At 39.3% G+C, this 20,736-nt stretch overlaps 1 protein-coding gene across 9 annotated transcripts in view; it reads left to right on the forward strand.

Annotated features, from left to right (window-relative positions):
• Positions 1 to 20,736, forward strand: part of SEMA5B (semaphorin 5B) — a 498,410-nt gene that overhangs the window by 441,979 nt on the left and 35,695 nt on the right. For 7 of the 9 annotated variants that reach the window (XM_067473384.1, XM_067473383.1, XM_067473371.1 and 4 more), the window contains 8 exons: positions 1,080 to 1,261; positions 7,991 to 8,134; positions 10,792 to 10,939; positions 13,581 to 13,806; positions 15,991 to 16,209; positions 17,483 to 17,653; positions 18,433 to 18,582; positions 20,526 to 20,570. In XM_067473384.1, coding sequence (XP_067329485.1) covers positions 1,080 to 1,261; positions 7,991 to 8,134; positions 10,792 to 10,939; positions 13,581 to 13,806; positions 15,991 to 16,209; positions 17,483 to 17,653; positions 18,433 to 18,582; positions 20,526 to 20,570 — 1,285 coding nt within the window. The remainder of the gene's footprint in view (positions 1 to 1,079; positions 1,262 to 7,990; positions 8,135 to 10,791; positions 10,940 to 13,580; positions 13,807 to 15,990; positions 16,210 to 17,482; positions 17,654 to 18,432; positions 18,583 to 20,525; positions 20,571 to 20,736) is intronic. The other 2 variants (XM_067473381.1, XM_067473388.1) reach the window with 2 other exon arrangements.

Raw genomic sequence — 20,736 nt, forward strand, 5'->3', positions numbered from 1 at the left:
ACGGGTCTTGAGTTGCATTACAGGAATATAGACAAGGCCTTTGTCAAGCAACCATCCTGTTTTATTCATGGCATGTATGTGTTTCTGTGTGGTCCAGATGATATCAGCTTCCACTTGCAACCCACCTGCATTTTACTGCTGCATCCCCCCCCTCCAAAAAGATGGAATCACTACATTCTGTATCACCTGATTGTAGCACTAGAAGATTTCTGTATGAATGTCCTTTCTGTTGAAAGATGAGACAAAAATAGTGCCATAAAAACAGAAGCAGCTGGAAATCAAGATGCTGAACTGCAGTACTTCTCAGATCTAGCAACCTAGTGAATGAGTGTGGGGCATTGGAAGTTGTAGGGGTGGGCATGCTTTCCCTGAAATATAAGATTTACTTATCGTCCCCTTTTGTGATGTAGAGAGATAAAAACTTCATTCCAAAGAGGTGCACTGTGGAAGCAGCAGAAATGTAAGAAACAGAATTTGAAACATGCATCAGCCAATACTTGTTAGTTTGGTGGAATGAAAGCATGGTGCTGGGTCAATATATTCACTTAACATGTAGATGTTGCTAATTGAAATGTTGCTTTTTCTCTTTGAACTGCAACTGAAACAAAAGTTCGTAAACATGCAATTGGAATATGTACCCATTTATTTAATCTGCCATTTTCATAAGGTGTTTATTCTGTTTTCATTCAGAGTATGTGCAGTATACCCTAAATGTGGGGTAAAGACTTCTGGGTGTTCTTGTGTGATGTATATTTTGAACGACTCATTTGTCTTCATGAGTTAGGGATGCCCTACGGCAGTGGTTCTCAACCTGTGGGTTCCTAGGTGTTTTGGCCTACGACTCCCAGAAATCCCAGCCAGTTTACCAGCTATTAGGATTTTTGGAAGTTGAAGGCCAAAACAGCTGGGGACCCACAGGTTGAGAACCACTGCCCTATGGAATCTGGCACAAATATTGACAAGACATTGGGAAAAGAGAGAAGATTCACAGACATTTCTCGGTATCTGTGGCATCTTTACACACACCCTACAGCTTGCTTTCATTTCTCACCACAATGACTTGTCTTTATTTAAATTAGGTGAAAAACTTGAAGGTTGATGGGCGGTTGGGGGCCTGGTCCCCATGGCAACCCTGTGAGCATTCGGACGGAGACAGCACAGGCTCTTGTATGTGCAGATCACGGTCGTGTAACAACCCTCAGCCTCAGTGTGGTGGACGGGACTGTGAAGGAGCTGGAATAGAGATTGCAAATTGCTCAAGGTACTTCAACATGTGTGGGGGCGTTTTTCTGTGCAAGAGAAATCAAGTCTGTTCTTTTCATCTGTCTATTGGCTGTCATTGTGTTACCTCTTGGTCAAACATACAGAGAGGGGCACCTTTAATCCTCCTGATGATGCAGACTATGACCCCCTTACTATTTGCCATTCTAGTTTAGGCTTGAAGGAATTATAAATCTGACGTATCGGGAGGGCTGAAGATTCCCCAGCTCTGACTTGGGAGGAAGAGAAGCAACACGATTGTAACTTCTTTTGCTATAGTAGGTGGAGTTTGTTTCAAATTCCTTTTTGGGGCCATTTAAGGCTGTTATTGGTGAACCTCACCATTCTCACAGGATAATTTTTATGGTAAAGAAGAAAAAAAGAACCATGTACACCACCTGAATGTCCTTGGAAAAGGGCAGGAATAAAATACAATGCAATAAAGTGATACTGGAGGGATTTCTCAAATGCAAAGATAGTACCTACCTCTCTGCAACTAGCTATTAGAAAAGAAACAATTCCCAAATTTGCCTTTTATATGAAGCAGTGCCATCCTTGGTAAGATTCCACCTAATCACCAACTTGGATTAGAATAATTACTCTGTACCTTAAAAAGGACATTTTAGTCGAATGACAGTGATTACAAGGGGATTAGCCCCATATGTGTTTCTCTGGTGGGCATCTGCCTAGTGTCTAACCTTATGCTGTTTATTGACTACAGTTGTCTAAGGCAGAAATTCTTCCCAGCTCTACTAAGATCTGTTTTGACTAGAAATTCTGGAAAATAAAACTGGGATGTTCTGTATATTGAGTTGTGGCCCACAATGCACTCTAGTATGGATCTATTTTCCTTCCAGAACCATGAGATAACTTATGTGATACCAAAGTAGGGTGGGAAGTTCTAATAGGAAAATGTTATGTGTCTCCTATAGTGATGCAGCCTTAAATTAAATAAGAAACATATTGCAGTCACACGTGTGGGCATCTTGTGTGTAAAAAATCCCAAAACTATAGGAAACTTTTATTCAAGGATACTCTGTGTCTTGACCTCTCAGTTGCATTAAATAAATAAATAAATAAATAAATAAAAGCACCTCATACTGAGAAGTTAATTTTATTAACATCCTTTAGCTCTTCATTCTCTCTCTTTAGCCACACAAGCAAATATGTAGGATACACTTTAAGCTTGATTTAAATAGGATTGGCTTTCCCTCCCTTCCCACCCTCAGGAACATTCAACATGTTTGACCAAGAACTTTGTTTTCACCCTTTCTTTTAAAAACTTCATCTTGCATGCCGTATATATGTTTGTTGTTATACCCCCTGATTGCAGATCTGAAAATCTCTTACCATATAGTATTTAGTATTTTCTAAAGTCCCGGTTTAACATATTTCTGAGTGTCTGCTTAAACATTAAAACAAATGAAATCAAAACCAGCCAACTTTTAACGTGTCAATTTGAGGTTTGGCTCGCAAACTTTTGAAAAATCTAGGACTGCCCTTAGGAAAAACGGGGCATGGTAATTATGCAGATGAATGTCATGGTGTGTTAATGGAAAAGGAAGAAAAATCCAACTTTTCTCATAAATGTAATATGAGTGATTCTGGGCAGCTAGCTGAGCCGAGAATACAGTTAAAGTATCTTTTTGTTTTCCTGAGTCACTGAACACCAATTTTCACATCTGTTATTTACCCCGAGTCTGTGTCATCATGACCACTCTGCATGCAAACTATTCTCTTACTGTTGTTGTGGTCCTGATCATGTGTCCTTTATTGGCTGTTTGTCCTTGTTTTTCTTCTTCTTTTAGATATGGAGAAACAACTATTTAGCAAAAAAATTAGTGAGGATGATGTACATATATACATTACAAGCTGCAAGCATAGTTTTGTACACTTTTCTTTGGGCTGATTGGTTGGTGCACCACTGTTGCAAAGTCTGCTCACCATCTCTGCCATAACATAACATTATGGCCAGAGATGGTTGATTCTTCTGAAGAATTTCTATACACATTTCATGCGGAGTCTAGAGTTTATCTCCAAAAGATTTATAAACCAGCCTTTATTTCAATGAATGTATCACATGATGAGATCTCTCTCTCTCTCTTTCTCATTGATGACAAATAGATGGTTTTCAATCCCTTCCATGAAGAACATTAGAAAAATATTAGCTAATCTCCCAATATAGAGACTTCAAATCTGCATATAATTATTATAATCATGATTCTTGTTATAAATAAAGGATAGTAAGCCACTATTCTTATTTTCTAGAATTATTTTTAAAAAAACATCCATATGTACCTATAATTGAATAGGGATTCTCTATGTAGATTCAATCAATCAAATACATTTTAATTAAACTGTCTGCTAAATTATTCCCTATTTTCAGGCAGTCATATCTACATGATGTGAAAGGTTCTCTTTCATGAAAGAGACACAACAGGCAAGGGACATAAGTCAGTGATTTGGCTTGTTGTAGATTTTTTGGGCTGTATGGCCATGTTCTAGAAGCATTCTCTCCTGATGTTTCGCCTGCATCTGTGGCAAGCTTCCTCAGAGGTTGTGAGGTTTGTTGAAAACTGAAAAAAAAAAACCTCTGAGGATGCTTGCCACAGATGCAGGTGAAACGTCAGGAGAGAATGCTTCTAGAACATGGCCATACAGCCCAAAAAACCTACAACAACCCAGTGATTCTGGCCGTGAAAGCCTTCGACAATACATAGTCAGTGATTTAGTGATTGTCCACAATATGCTCTCCAAAGAATTCGATACTGCAAGATTAGCTCATAGGAAGTAGAGAAATAGATAAGAAGGACATTTAGTGTTAAAATTTAGAGACTGTTAATGAATACAGTCATATGATCGATCATCCTATTAATGAATACAGCCATATGATCGATCAACTCATTGCAGACTTAGAAATACGGTTTTAAGTGACTTCATATGGTGTGGTGTTTTTTTGTTAAGATAATTGAAAACATGTTTATTAATAGCAAAGATCTAGCATTAAAATGACTGCTGAAACCTTATTGAGAACTATCTAAATGTAGAAAATAAATCCATTATTCCCTTTTAAAAGACCAAATCAATCAGAAAATCTACATATGTAGTAGAACTTATTTTATCCCAATCTGAATCCTGTCCAAAACATTGGGTGAATTAGATGTTTGGATAAAACTGATGACATATTTACATAGGGGCATGTTCAGATAAATATACATCAAAGTGCACAATGATTTATTCGGGGTTTTGAAAAAGGATACATTGTTTAAATGCTTATGACTTCATTGTCGCTGTTCCTTTCATCTCTTCTTTTTGGATGCAGTACAAAATCATGTACACATTTTGGGAAGATCACTTGTGATTAGATATAAAGCCTTTCCAGCTAGGTATAAAAACAGAAGCAATCCTTGGGTTAAATCATGGCTTTTAGTGATAATCAAGGGTGGTGGGGAGGGGGTCCCCACAACACTGCTGTTCAAAAGTCAGGCTGCCAAAAGAATGAAAGAGTTGATAATGGGCTTGAAAAGTGTGAATTATACACAGATTTTAATTTTAGTCTTCCTGCTGCAACTGGTGTCCTGCCAGATATCCTCCAGTTGCCAGGCACTTTTATTAGTCCAATCAACTCTTTGAAAATGAACACATCTGTTCACCAGCTTTACTTCCCGAAACAGAAGTAACAGGATAGCTTGTAATATTGACTCAGTATTGAACTTTAGAAAATGGCTGACATCATTTGAGACTGGACCTTCATATTGAAGCGAATGGAAACTACTGTACATATAGTGGCATTTAATAAGGTGAAATCTTGAGGGTAGTGATGTGCTTTTGTTCATGTGATTTATTTTCTGTCAAGATTATATTTTCATTTTACAAAAGTCACATACTTGTTTGATAAATAAGAAGTATACACCCAGGCATTCCCAAAAGATTTGATCATCATAACTGCTTGATTGATTGATTGATGGTTGCTGTCTCATCTGTTCAACGAATTTTGATATTAATGCAGCACTTGGGCATTTCAATATGATGTAGTTTTTCAAGATAAACTGTGGTGGTTGGTGATTGTAGTGGTTTATTTATTTATATCTCATGGGTTCTGAAAATTTTAAAAATCTGAATAGATGCTGATCAAAGCACTTATAAGTAAAACACAAAACTTTCATTATTTCTAGAATTAAAGCAATTTGTAGTCATAAAAAGCTAGTACAACTCACCATTTATCAACCTTTAATTACCAAACCTCTGTGAGAGCAAAAAAAAGTCTTTATCTGTTGATAGAAAGACTATAGAGCAGTGGTCCTCAACCTGTGGGTCCATAGGTGTTTTGGCCTACAACTCCCAGAAATCCCAGCCAGTTTACCAGCTGTTAGGATTTCTAGGAGCTGAAGGCCAAAGCATCTGGGGAGCCACAGGTTGAGAACCACTGCTCTAGAGAAAGACTGATTCCAGTCTCCAAGAAAGGGAGATCCTGCGTTATCAAGATAGCGTTTTCTCATATTTCCTCCTTAAGATAATAGCACTGCGATGAGGACCACTGTTGAATACCTCAAAACCTGGGACATCTTTGGCGCAGCTGGCTGGGAGTCAGCTGCATTAAGATCACTACTGACCGAAATGTCATGAGTTCGAAGCCAGCCCGGGTCGTAGTGAGCTTCTGGCCAATTTGTGTAGCTTGTTGTCGACCTTTGCAGCCTGAAAGACAGTTGCATCTGTCAAGTAGGAAAAATTAGGTACCACTTATGTGGGGAGGCTAATTTAACTAATTACGAGGCCATAAAAATCTCCAGCAAGCATTCGGAGAATGAGGAAGTACTTCATGAGTGTCGCAGCTGGACAGTGAAGCGACAGCTCCCCTGGTGGCCAGAAAAAGTTGGAATGTTAAATAGCCTCTGACTGTCTATATGTGTTGTGTGTCTATGGCATTGAATGTTTGCCTGTATATGTACATTGTAATCTGCCCTGAGTCCCCTGTGGGGTGAGATGAATGGAATATAAATACTGTAAATAAATAAATAAATATAACACTTCATTTAGCGAGGAGCTGAGTGATATGGTTTTTAGATTGTAACCAGCAGTCTTGATTGTGGCTAGAAATAGATGAATAGTATATTGGCTAGAAATAGATGAATAGCTGGCCACAGTTTTTCAGGTCAACTGAGGCTTCTAAGCGTTTTTAAAAGACAGACCTATGAAGAGTGCATTATAGTCTTCCAAACAGGAAAGTACATTATTGCCTTATGTGACACTTGCAGAAATTGTTGCAAATATTAGCTTTAGCTGCAGGAATACAGTCCTGGCCTCAAGTGATGATGAAAAAAAAGAAAGTAACTGAAGCTGAGGAAAAACTTGTTGATAAATAGTTGACAGATGTTAATGTATATGGCTTAGTAGTCTGCTTCATTGCCGTCATGCTAGAAACATTGAAATATTTAAAATATCAAGTATTTTTTTAAATAAAATATAATAAATTTATCTAGTCCACATGGTTAGGAAATGTTAACTAAGATTTTTGACTGTAAGGGTTTTGATTTAATACTGTGAAGTATAGGTTTTAGTTTCCACTACTTGTAATTCCATTAGGATTTTAGACTGGCATATAGGCATGCCACTGCCTTTTCTCCCTGCCACTGCCTCTTCTCCCTGCCACTGCCTCAACAACTCTCCAGCAAAATTTCCTGCTCAGTTGCCATACTGTCTTGGCCTCTTCATTTAGCCATGTGGTAATTTTTTCACGTTTGGCCTCTTTCACAAAGCAAGTCCCTTTCCCAAAATGAGTGTGATGCCCTTCCCTTCTCAGCTATGTTGCTGAGTTGAGGAAAAGAAGAAAGGAGAAGTTTGAGTAGGGGCTACTGCCTCTACCACCCACTAGCATTAACTTGCTGTATTGAGGAGGCCTATAGTACTGCTGTTCTTGCAAAAAGAGCATGGGGATGTACACACACCACCCTGCCTTTGCCTCACTCTTCTGCACACCATAGTCACTTTATAGTAAAGAACAACACCTTCCTTTTCTGTCCTGTTCTCTTCCTCCAAATTGACCTGGGATCCAGTGCAAGGATGCTAGCGGGGCTTCACTGATTTGTCAATGTTTCATAGACCCTACCTTCGCTTTTATAAAAGATCCATAAACCTTTTTGAAATTGCAGTATAAAATAGAACTTCTAGGGAAGGTTTATTTTTTATATTTCTACTGTGTTGGGGATTGGTGCCATATTTGTGTCCATTGACTATTCTTTTTCTTTGAAACCCACCAAAGAGTAGCAGCTAATGGCTTATGGACTGGCATTCGTCCATAGGCCACCACTTTGAGCAGAACAGGTATAATGGTTCAGCAATCAGATAACTCTTAGTATGAGGCCAGGGAATATTTAATTGCCTTTGCCAACACCTTCTAGTATCATGTATATTAACTCTCATAAAATTATCTATCCAAGGTTGTTATGAATGAGGGGGAATGTAGAATATTGCTATTTTAAAGGTGATGTTTGTTTGAAATAGACATTGACAAAGACTCACATCCTCTGTGGAATACTAACACTTTCAGTCTCCCTTTGTTTCTTGGGTTTAACTTTACTAACATGTTATTTGTAGAGCCAGTCACTCTGCACAACCTGCTGGTTACTCCATAGCTGGTGGTGTTGAATTTTCCATGAAATTGAAAGAAAACACAAGAAATTAACCCAGATGCCATGTTTTATCTTTCTTCCTCCCCCCTCCCCTCTGTCAGGAATGGAGCTTGGACACCATGGTCGTCCTGGGCCCCCTGCAGCACTTCCTGTGGGATTGGCTTTCAGGTCCGTCAGAGGTCGTGTAGCAACCCTGCTCCGCGATACGGAGGCAGGGTCTGTGTCGGACAAAGCAGAGAGGAGCGGTGAGAGTCGTCCCCCATCCCTAACTATCTGTCACACTTCTTGGCTCAGAGATCTGGGTTTCTGTGAGGGTTTTTTTAAGGATACCTATGCCACATGGATTAGTGTCCTTTCCCAGATGTCTTCTCCCAGATGAACCTGCCCATTCCTCAGATTATTGCCTGAGGCCTCTCTCCTGGTGGCACCCATCTCTGTAGGTTGGGCAACTGGAAACAGGAAATGGTTATGAAATACTCCCATCAGATACATTTACTTGGCAATCCTTTTTTTTTCAAGCATCTTGTAAAAATTATTTTGCTTTATCAAACCTTTTCTGTGTGATAGTTTGACAATTACATTCTACTATTATTGGGGAATATTTGCTGTTTAATTTGCTTTGTGTATATTTTGAGTTAATTTTTATTAAGGCTGTTTTCATATTTATCTCTTAGTTGTTTTACATTAAATGGTAAGCTGTTTTGCAGCCCCTAGGATGGAAATGCAGGATCCAGATAATAACGTGCATCAAGATGTTGTCATAGCATTTAATCACATCATGGCCATCTAAAACAGGCATCTTCTGAACAGAGTGTGTGAGCATTAAATTGTAAAAATCGCAGAACATGGAGTGTTGCCTGTGATATTGCATAATGTTACCTCTCCCATCTCAACCATTCTAGGAATGCTTGTACTGAATGGCAAGGCATGGTCCATCCATCCCCAGTATTAAAACAAATTGAAGTGATGAGTGCCAGTAGAAATAGAACCAAAATGGGAGGGTATCCACATCTTTGGGAAAAGATTGATGTTTGTAGGATCACCAGGAAAACGTCTACAAAACCATACATGTTTATAAGTCAAATAGCACAGTATTTGTGCTCACTGGAGGAGAGTAGAAACTGACCTTTATCATATAGATTCTACTTCTGCAGGTTTGTAACAGAAAGGAACCAACAACTATGCATAACAGAAATAAATGTTCACAGTTATTCAAAGAGCTTTAAAGCCACATACAGCACCAATATTTGTTTGCATGAAGAGGTCATTATTGTTTGTTTGGTTCCTTACAAAGACAAGACAGCATGGCTGCTGCTTTTAAAAACAACTGTAGGATGTCTGTTGGTTATTCATACAAATCAGCCTCCACTACAAATCGGAATCAGGGGGATATAGGTGGAGAGATGTTACTTATGTACATAAAGGGAAAAACCCTTGAACTTAATGTTAATGAAGTTTATTACTTATGTATTGAGTGAACGTTAAATGCATTTAAATACAATTTTAAAATAGTTTCTGTGCATCTGGCTTATTTGCTGATTTCTACGAAATGGACCTGTAAGCAGTCCAGGTAACCTAGAGTCCTTTGATATGTAATGCTGTAAGCACAGGCACAACACAAAACACTTGGTATCACAGTAGGCGTGTTGTTGGTCTAGGGAAAGTATGCCTGTGAAATTGTGAAATACAATTTAATGTGAATGTGTCTTTTAAAGGCATATACAAACATTACTAGCCAAAGGGATACATACACATTCTGCTAGATCTCTAGAAGATGGCATTGCATCATGACCCATCAGTGGACTCAGCATTTGAAAACACATGTGGTACTTCTCCTGAAAGTGCAAATGCAGAAACAAAACATATATGTTATTATAAAATATTTTTGACCTAGATATATTAAGAAAAAAAAAACATCTTTAGGGATTTAAAATAGAAAAGAGAATTCATTTTATTATTCTGAACTCTAGGTATTTCCATACTTGAATACATCCATGACCTTCATAAAGTATAAATGCACCTGCAACCAATAAATTACTAAATATGATGTTTTGGCCTAAGATTTCAATTCAAAATCTCCTCAGAAATTTAGAATTGAAAAGGTCTTATTCTGAACTGGTTAGATATTTCTATTCTTGATTAAATCCATAGCCCTTAGAAATTGAATTTTAATTCATTTATTTCTAATGATGATATATCTTTAAAAATTGAATGATTAAATTGGAGCACCAATTTTTTATTTAAAAGCGAATAAAATAAATTTCATTTAAGGTATGTTTAGAAACAATCATCTGACATATCAGCATCATTTCAATCTGAACTGTGGTTCAGGAGGGAAAGAAAACCACCCAAAGGACATATTGTTTAGAAGTGGTATAAAGAGGCAATCAGTGAAACAATAAAGAGATTCAGAAAGCTTGAATTATGTTTTTGAGAGAAGATAGACAGATAAATACAAAACAGCAAGCAAAATAATCTCATTAGTTAAAATGATCAAGTGAATACTAAAGTACCAAATAAAATAACATCCCAGATTCTTAAAGTATATCCAGTTCCTTGACTTGAATACAGACAATAATGATTTGGATCAGTGCAGACAAAAATGCTATAATGCCAAAGAAATCAAAGGAATAAATTTGTCAAGACTGAATTGCTATTTATTTCAATAGGATTAAAACACAATTAATGTAAGTGTGCGATATCTTTTCCTTGTGATGCTGAATTTGCATTTCTAATAAGTTAACCAGATGGAAGCTTTCCAGAAAGTTGATGTCCACCCCCATCACTATTGTTAGGGTTCATTTGAAGAGTTATTTAGGACTTTCCCTGGCCTTTAAGTACTTTGGACACAGGCTCACTGTTTCTTTCTTTTTCCCCTTTCGTACAATGTTTCCTCACTTAGGTTCTGCAATGAGAACAGTCCATGCCCTTTACCAATTTTCTGGGCTTCATGGGGCCCTTGGAATAAATGCAGTGCGAATTGTGGTGGAGGAGTGCACTCAAGGCAAAGATCCTGTGAAAATGGAAACACCTGCCCAGGCTGTGCTGTGGTATGTATTAGTTTAGCTAAGTCTAGATTCTATTTTTTCCAGTTACATTTTCATCAGATTCCTGTTCAATGGTGGTCTGGATCTTGGTGCAGGAAGAAAAAAGTGCCAAGCATGCAACAAAAAGTGGATGAGGTTGTGGACATGGGGAACAAAGACAAGGTATTTGGCAAGATCCCCTCCTGGCTCTTCTGCACAGTCCTTGGGTGCATCGATGCTGTAGAATGGATGCAGTTCAACACTTCTTTAACTGCTGTGGCGTAATGTTATGGAATCACGGGAGCTGTAGTTTTTCTTGGTCTTTAGCCTTCTCTGCCAAAGAGCACTGGTGTCTCAGCAAACTACAATTGAGCATTGAGCAGTTAGACCACTGGTGTCTCAGCAAACTACAATTGAGCATTGAGCAGTTAGTGGTATCAAACTGCATGAATTCTACATTGTAGACACATCCATTGTAGGCTTGAGTCTGGATCCGTTTTTAGCTGTTCCCTTTAGTCAATCAGGTTTCTTTGGTTTGTTTGGGCTACCCTTAATGGCAAGTGCCCAGCCATCATGGTTTCCCATCTGAAAAGGAACCATGTGGCAGCTGATCACGGTTCCTCCTCCCCTATTTGGCATCGCAGTTGAATATTTTTGATTTCTCTTTATTTTCCTGATTCTTTTTATTTAGTGGGGATCTGAAGGATGGTGGGTGGGGTGCGCATGCATTTCAGTGCTTGGAGAGTTACCCTTTAATCTTCTTTTTATACTTCCCTTCATCTCCTTCAGAAAATATCTTTAAAAGATAATAATAATTATTAATAATAATAGTAATCCCAGCAGACAAAAAGAGAAACCTATCTCTTCTCTAAAGTAGAAGGTAGAAACAGCTTTAAGGAAGCAAAGCCCCAAGCAGAAAGGAGATTGCAGGCAGTAGAGAAAAAAGAGGGGATTTTAAAGGTAGTCCAGGGAGAATAGCCAACTGAGCTCCAGGTCATCACTCTTCCTTTCCTGGGCTTCCTTAAAATGCCTTGGAAAGCTGTGTGACATGCTGCTGGTGCTGGGAGAGAAAGTGTGCATGCCTGTAGTGCCTCTCCTCTAGACTAGAAACAGCTTTAAGAAGCATTAAACCTGGTTTCCCCTACAAACAGAAGGTAAAGGATTCAGAAAAAGTGATATATTTACTCTGATGCATTTTTAAATCCAGACCTTAATGAAGGATATGGAAGGGTAGCCTGTGGGAAGTCTTCCCCCTATAATGGGTTGGATAGGGTGCTTCCTTAACCCTGTTGCTGACACCCAGGCTCCCTTGAAGGGGAAAAAAAGGAAAGGCTCCCAGGAAGGGTGCTTCCTTAACCCCGTTGCTGAAGCCCAGGCTCCCTTGAAGGGAAGAAAGGAAAGGCTCCCAGGTGAAAGGGGAACCTCATAAGTTCCCCATTGCCACCAATGGGCTGGATTTAGCCACAGTTATTGGCTATGGATAAAAAAAATAGCTATCCGGCTACCCCCCCCCCCCCCCATTTTCGGGAGGTGCACAAAAACAGATACGGGGGTCTACCAGTATCCGGCCAACAGAAATAGATAGAAGTTCAACCGAAATGCACAAGCCTAATCCCTTGTCTCTCTTCTCATCAGGATTCTTTCTTTTACTTCTGGTCTATCATCATCTTAAGCATTCATTCCCTTTTTTCTCTTTCCTCACAATGGTATTCATTCTTCCCTCAGTCTTTCTTCTTGGCATTCACCACACATACACACAAAAGCGGCAGAGTTAACAGAAATGTATTTCTTTTTTATTAAAAAAACATACAAGAGATCACCTGCTGCAGTGTTGGATCAACATTCTGCTGTTATGGAATGTCAAGAAACATATGCCTTTCATTTAGCCTGATGAAGAATTCTGTTTTAATTTGAAAGCTCTGCTTCTGTGAGACCAGTGCCTACACTTCTAAGAGTTAAAAAAACTTGATTCCTAATGAATCATGGCATATCTGAAAGCCAGCTCTTGAGGGCTCTTTTATATTCTAGCATCATGTCAAGAAAAGGTCCAGATGGGTCTATGAAGATGATGGGGTGGGGCTAAGCAAAATGAGGCTAGCTCAGTTCTCATTGAGGTCTGCAGTATAAAGAAAACAGGTGGTCGCTGAAGACATAGTTAAGAAGTTGGCAAAATCTACTCTAGAGTTTCTAAAAGACAGTAAACTAGGTTAGTCTGCTATCCCATCTGGTGATTCACACAATCTTCCTAATAAATGTCATTTCGTGAGTCTTTAATAAATTAGGAATTTTACTACATGTGTTCCTTGTGTTTGGCATATCATTATTCTTTTGCTGAAGCCAGAGCCATCATAATTTGTTAATTTTTAGGAGCCACAATATACCTCATTGCTTTTTTCTGCAGCAGATCAACATAATTCCCTCATAGAAAATGTTATGGGGAAATGAATGATTAAATGATCTCACCTAATATTTTTGATTTTACTTAATGCAGCTATGTGAGACTACAGATTTCATTGCAGCAGGAGGGAACAATCATTGCATATATTACCTTAGAGTTTTGTTTCTGTTTCTACAGAAACCTATTTATTACATTGTATGGCATTCCAATTCCTCAAACAATTTATAGGGAATGTGTCTTTTCTTTTTCTTCTTCCCCTTTTTGTAGGAGTATAAAACATGCAACCCAGAGGCATGCCCAGAAGTGCGGAGAAACACGCCATGGACACCATGGATGCCCACCAACATCACCCAAAGCGGGGCTCGCCAGGAGCAGCGCTTCCGCTACACTTGCCGGGCTCAGCTGGCCGATCCCCATGACCTCCAATTTGGCCGAAAGAAGACAGAATCGCGATTCTGCCCCAATGATGGATCAGCAGTTTGCGACACTGATTGTATGTTCTTTTTCAACTGCATATAACTTGTGGTCAAGCTAAGCTCCTGGGAGGCATGACCAGATGAAGGTTAGGGATAGATATCAGCCAACTCTTTTTAATAGCAGTGGACAAATCAAAACCAGCAGACTCAGGCTATATATTTTGGTTTCACTTTGGTTTCTGCTGCCCATTATGTGATGAGCATAACCTATATTTGCCACATTTTTTGTGGTTTGGCCAGATAGAGATAAACATAATTTGAACATAATAAAGTGCCATTTTGTGTGAATTGGCAATAATAGTTTCTTACATGTCTTAGGATGATTTCCTTGTCATTTTGAGAGCAAATCCTATTTTGCCTCCATCCTTTTTCTTCTTCTTTCTAATCTGCCAGATTAATCTCCCGAAAAATGTTTTTATTAGCCTCCCTCAGAGATTGGATAGATAATTACCTGCAGAGATTTGTTGGATATATATTCTAACTGTTGGCTGGCCTGAAATCTCCAAATCAGTTATTAATCTCTTACCAAGCAGACTGAGCTGGCAGTGACTACTCATGAAATTCGATCTTGAGGGTGTGACAGAAAACTCAGGAAAACATTGACCCAGTGACTAGCTGCTGTGAAATAGGTGAATTCCCTGCCAAGAATCATTAGGGAAAGGGCTAAAAATAAAACTGCCGATATCATAATATGTTTTATGCATTGAACAGAATACAAGTATAGTGCAGGCACACTTGAAAAGTTGCAACAAGTGGCCACTTTCTACATTAGAATGTTTGTGGGCTTGAACAATTTCTTGACAAGGAAAAATTAGAATGTTTGGTAATTCCTAGTTTAGAAAAAATAACAATGGATGCTTATAGGCATTAGCCAGGACACCTAGCTATTTCTTCCAGGATATTCCTTGTAGTCACACTTGCAGGAGAGTGCCATTCTGGCTCACGCCTTGCTTTATAGGCCTCCCAGAACCATCCGATCGACTGCCTTTGGAACAGATTGTTGGATCAGAGAGGCTTTTGGTCTGATGCAGCATGACTAATTTCCTTAGTTACCCAACTTTGATATATAAGGTTGTTTTTAGCCAGACTGATTCAGAGTTGACACCCCTACCCCAGAGGGCAGGCAGTGTTCTTATGTTAGAACTTGAAAAAGTTATTTTAATGGACTACAAGTCCCTGAATCCCCTGGCCATTCTCAATGAAATAGTTGTGGCATTTTCCAAAAAAGTCACTTTTCCAAAATTTAGCCAAGATGAATCACTCACAATGCAGACTCAGCAACTGCTGTTGATACCACGCAGCATAAGAACTTTAGGCCCTTGCTAAGGAAAAGTAGGCACATCTTTCTATGAAGAAGAAGAATTGGGAATCCGGTTATAAGCAAGATAATTTACAGGGGGTCAGGGTGGGGAAACAAAAATGTGTTTGATAAAATGGAGATAGTGTGCAAAATATTTCTAATACAGTCACTATGATAAACAAAGCCTCACATTTGACTATTTACCTTGCTAAATAAACTAAATAAAAATAAAAATATTCTGGTTCCTCTTGACAGTGAGATTGTGATGCACCTCTGCATGAGGCTGGGTTAAAAAAATACCACTGGGAGGCAGGACTATTGCCAATTTACTATTACTAAGCCATAAACTCCTTTGACTTTCATTCCTGTGGGAAAACAAGGGGAGAAGCTGGTTTGCCTCTATATGGCTAACATTCTCTGAAGGAAAGGGAAGCAGGGTTGTTTCCAGTATAATCTAGCACAGGGGTCCTCAAACATTTTAAGTTGAGGGCCGGTTCATGGTCCCTCAGACTGTTGGGAGCGGGGGCAGAATATTGTTTGAAAAAAAATTGAACAAATTCTTATGCACATTGCACATCTCTTAAGTCTAAAGTTTAGTATGGGGCTGGGTAAATGACTTTGGAGGGTTGCATTCAACCCATAGGCCTTAGTTTGGGGACCCCTGATCTAGCATAACTGATCGTGCAACTGCCTGAATTAACCTGCTCACTTCTGCAATTTCAGTGTTGAAAATAAAGATAGCATCATGCACATGAGAGAGTTAGGGTATACTTTCTGTGTCAAGTGAAAACTTGGTAACCTTGAAAGGCTGTGTTTGATTTTTTAAAAAGGGGTTTTATATGTTTCAATGTTCACTTCTCCAATTCTGCTCTCCCTTTCCCTACCCATTCCCTCTCTCCAGCTCTGGTTGATGACCTTCTGAAAAGTGGAAAGACCTCTATTCGGATCATCAATGGTGGATGGTCCTTTTGGGGTGGCTGGTCATCTTGTTCCCGAGATTGTGAACTGGGCTTCAGAACCAGGAAGCGGACCTGTACCAATCCAGAACCCAAAAATGGTGGTCTGCCTTGTATAGGATCCGCAATGGAATATCAGGATTGTAATCCACATCCCTGTCCAGGTAATTATTCTTCTCCTCATGCTGTAGGTCTTAGTCAGGGATGGCAGTGTGTTATGCATGTGCTTATAACCACAGACTGACATGTGACAAATATGCCCCTCTTCCCTCTGCCGTTCTTGGACACAATTGCCAGAACCTGTTGAGAACATGTTGCTGGGTGAAGCAGAGCCCAGATGATGACTCTCCTATATGTTAAAGACCTTCGTCTTGCAGTACTACTCAGACACAGATTCCTGCTTTTGTATGTTTTTTGCTGTGTCAGTCTGAATTCTTCTATCATAAATTACACTTCCAAGACGTTGGCATTCTCTGTAAACCTGACACAGTAACCAGCCTCCCATTCAACCACTTTTTTGCTGCAGGAGCCCTCCTCCATGAGCATTTAGTGACCAGTAACGACTCTGGTCATGTCATTATTGTCAGGCGCAGAAAGATGACATAATCCGCTGAGACCTCTGATGTCCCCTGCTTTCTGCCCATGACTAAATGTGCATGGAGGGGAAGTATCTAGAAGATGAATTATGGTAGACATGTGGGAAGTGATAGAATATAATTTTCCATGCAGAACCTTTGCAGTATGTCTCCCCAGTGCAGAATTCAGCCCATATCATTTCTTATAGTACTTCATTCTCATGCCCCCACTCTCTTTTTGATCTCCCAAATGGTCAGACCTGATCCCAGAAGTCTTCAGGGGGGCACGGAAAGCCATTTGAGGTTATTTTCTAGCCTCTCTATGCATTAGATTCCAAAACTAGATGTTGAGGAAACTTTGGAAGTTAACCTCTCTTGCATAGTTTGTGGAATGAAACTGAAAACAGAAGAATCATTTAAGAAGAGCATATTTTGTCTGTGCTTTATTAGTTGCACTGCCTCCAATTCTGTGTCTGGATGTAATCTAAGATGCTGGTTTAAACTTTAAACAAGTTGGAATTATGTTACCCAAAATACAACTTTCTTCCATATATACATGACTGATTTTTCTTTAAAAATTGCTAAAGCTTTCTCTGGCAAATGAAGTGAAAGGGTCTTACTGGTAGTAGCACCATAGTCATGGAGCAGTTTTCCCAGATTAATTACTTACCAAACTTTCTTTAGTCTTCTCAACTTCTGGTGTTCTTTTTTTTTTAAACCATCCGGGCAGTGTGGCTGGAACCCTATTCCCCGTGAATATGAGAGTCGTACTGCCCCTCCTTTTTGAACAGTTCCAAGACTGGTGGTTTGGTTAAATTAAACACAGAGATGGACTCATGCCCCTCCTTCTATTCATTTTCAGTGAAAGGCTCCTGGTCGTGCTGGACTCCTTGGTCTCAGTGCTCAGCCACATGTGGAAGCGGGCACTACCAGCGCACCCGGACATGCACCAACCCAGCGCCCTCAAATGGAGAGGACATCTGCATTGGCCTACATACGGAGGAAGCCCTGTGCAATACCCACTTGTGTGAAGGTAGCGTAGTTTTGTTTTATGTTTTACTGGATCAAGTTCAGTGACAGGGAAAGAAGATTAAAATGGAAAGGGAAATGCTCTGAACACAAGAGAAAGGAAGAGAAGTGAATATTGTTAACATTCGAGTTTAATGACTTGTTCCAGCATCTCATGGATTTTGAAGAGTAGTTTTGTTAAGAGCTTAGCCGTCCAGAGACCATAATGATTTAGGATGGGAAGGTCAGGCTAAAAAATGCTGGCCTCTCAGTTGCTTTTAGTCAGTTCTTCGGTGTTATGGTACCTGGTGTGTTATAAACCCATATTTACAGGTTCCTTAAAGTAGCTCACAATGTTTTATGATACTGTCATTTGGGTTTCTGTTAAAATTCATATTTTGAGAATGTATTCCAAGATTCCAGAACTAATGTTATTCTACTTCTGGACTTTGAAAGTAATGACAAAGAATGAGCCCCAAATAGCCTGATCTTTAAAGTGTGGTCTATTGCCCAACATAGCTGAAATGAAAACGCTTTTGTAGAATATGTTTCTTCACTTTTTGAACCATGCTAGATGCCCTGGTTGAGGTTGACACTTGATTTTGTTATTATTATTTTTTGTCCTCCTTGTGCTTCTCCTTGGGAACCTTGGGCAGATATCAAAACATTTCACGAGGCGCCTATGTTTAGAAATTCCATGATTTTTTGTCTGTCGTAATCTCTGCAGTAGTAGTCGTTGCTGTTGTCTCAACATCATTATAAAAATGTAGAATCTGTCTTAATTTTGGTATGCTTTTTTGTAAGGAGGCTGGTCCGAATGGTCTGATTGGAGCTTATGTAATGAAGATGGGATTCAATACCGAAGTCGTTACTGTGAAATCCATAGCCCTGGATCTTCCCAATGTGCTGGGAACAGTACGCAGTACCAAGATTGCTTGTACAATGAGATCCCAGGTTGGTATAATTTCTTATGAAAGCTATGGAATCAGTTCAGGGCTTTGCTAACCAGAAAAACAGCCTGTTATGTGTAGCTTATGGGAGGGGGGAGTTGATTATATAGCTGCTTTTAATATTAATTGGGTTATGTGTTCAGAAATGACAGATATGATTAATTGTTTTGTTCAGATTTGTTCTTTGTGCTACATCATGAAAGACACTTAAAGAGAGGTTTAGAATACTTAGTGTGGGAGGAAATGATGCTAACAATGATGCATTTTGCAAATGTATTATTTAACTACCTCAAGACTATAGGCAGCCTTCAGGTAGACAGCTACCCTCAATTATGCCTAAGTGCCATAAATGTGTAAGAAACTTCCTACGCCTTACTCCTTATAATACACATGTCTGTGGTTATTGCTGACGCATGAACAGCAATAAGTTCAAAAACTTATTAGGTAAACCTTTATGAACCAGAACAACTCCAACTCCTGGAAAGACTGTGAAAAGAGCATGGAGGCTCTCAGGGCCCATAACACGGAAGCTCCCACCGTTTTATCGGAGGTGTCCAAATGACGTCTCCAGAAAAACCGAATTAATTCAAGACAAAGCAGGAAAACCCTCCTTTGTCCCAAATTAATTTGATGCTCCATTAGACCTGGGTCTTCCTGAAAGAACCAGGCATAATGGAGTATGGGTCCTGTGGGGACTTACCCATCCTGGAACTTCCAAGGGGTCTGACCACACAGCCCAGTTTGCTTCTTTGGGCCCGGTGAGCCCAGAGAAATGAAGAGAGAACCCACCCCTCCCAAAATCCCACCTAAAACCTTTAAAATAAATAAAAACACTGCCGCCATTATGTCTTTTGGCAAGCTTTTTGGAACATACCAATGTAGTGCTAAGAGATAGGGAGTCAATCATGCTGCATTGCTACGTTCTAGGAAGTGTCTTGCGAGGCCTAATGGCAGAAGGTACCAGGAGGACATCTAGACACCCCCTGGAGAAAGTGAGCAATTTAGGGGGTAGCATGTCATCTTACATGTGTGCCTAAGAGGGTTTCTTAAATCCGCTTCAGTGTGTGTTTAAGTGCTGCCTGGAAGCAGCCTCTGTATTATCTGAGTTCAAGTCTATCTGAGCTAATAGCTGATGATAAACCTTTCCTCCACAAATGTGCTGCTCATGTTTATAAAAGTGACCTAGCTACTGGCCATAAATTTGTCTGGTGGCCAAATAAATAAAATAAATTTCTTAAATGAATTCCAAGGAAACCGCCTTTCTGCATTTGAATGATGGGTCTGGAATAAATAGTTCTATTCATGTTTCATTCATAGGTATGGGGAGGCAAAAGTTTGGCCTTTTGTGTTGTTGATCTGCATGTTTCTGAAGCAACTCATTGCAACATTGAAAGGTTTTTTTGAACAGAACGTGAATTTGCATAGTTCCTGCTGTATTCATTCATAAATACATGGCATGTTTGTTTACTTAACTTTTGTACCATAATAAAAAAAAATATTATGCACCTTTCCAGTGTTGAGTACATAATGTACATCAAATGGTAATGCTTCCAATTACATCCATTTCATTGCCAGGCTGTAACAGAACATAATGTGGAAATGTTGAAAGGGGAGGAGGGCGAATACTTCTGCAAAGCATTGTTTAATTGGCACATTTCTCACTAGAATTAAATGTTATTTCTTTTGTACGTGTTGTATTTAGATAGCTTGCAATCCAGTTGATGCTTCTGGACTAATAGGAGTACAGCCCTTAAAAAGGTTTTTTTCTCCCCTATGTTTCATTTCTTTTTTTCTTTTTTTCTTTTTTGCCTAAGATCAGGAAAGCCCTCTATTTACAGCAGAGATTAACTTGTGAGGTATTGAGCAAAGGGGTTTTAATTGCCTGCACAGTGTCACAGATGGCAAAAAATGACATTTCCCCTTCACTGTTTTTCCCTCTTTGTTTAGTAATCCTGCCAGCTTCAAGCATTGACGAGAGCACGAACTGTGGAGGTACAGTACAACTAGCTACAGATCTTATTTTTATCTTAACCTGACTACTCTTTTCTGGGAAGCATCAAACCAACCATTAATCTGTGCAGTTCACATCCCATTGATAGCCTTAATTCCACTGGAGTCTCATTGTCTGAGTTAGAGAGGGGAGGGAAAGTATTTGCAA

This window comes from Anolis sagrei, chromosome 1 (assembly GCF_037176765.1).
Source record: "Anolis sagrei isolate rAnoSag1 chromosome 1, rAnoSag1.mat, whole genome shotgun sequence".
In the NCBI taxonomy this organism is placed as follows: Eukaryota; Metazoa; Chordata; class Lepidosauria; order Squamata; family Dactyloidae; genus Anolis; species Anolis sagrei.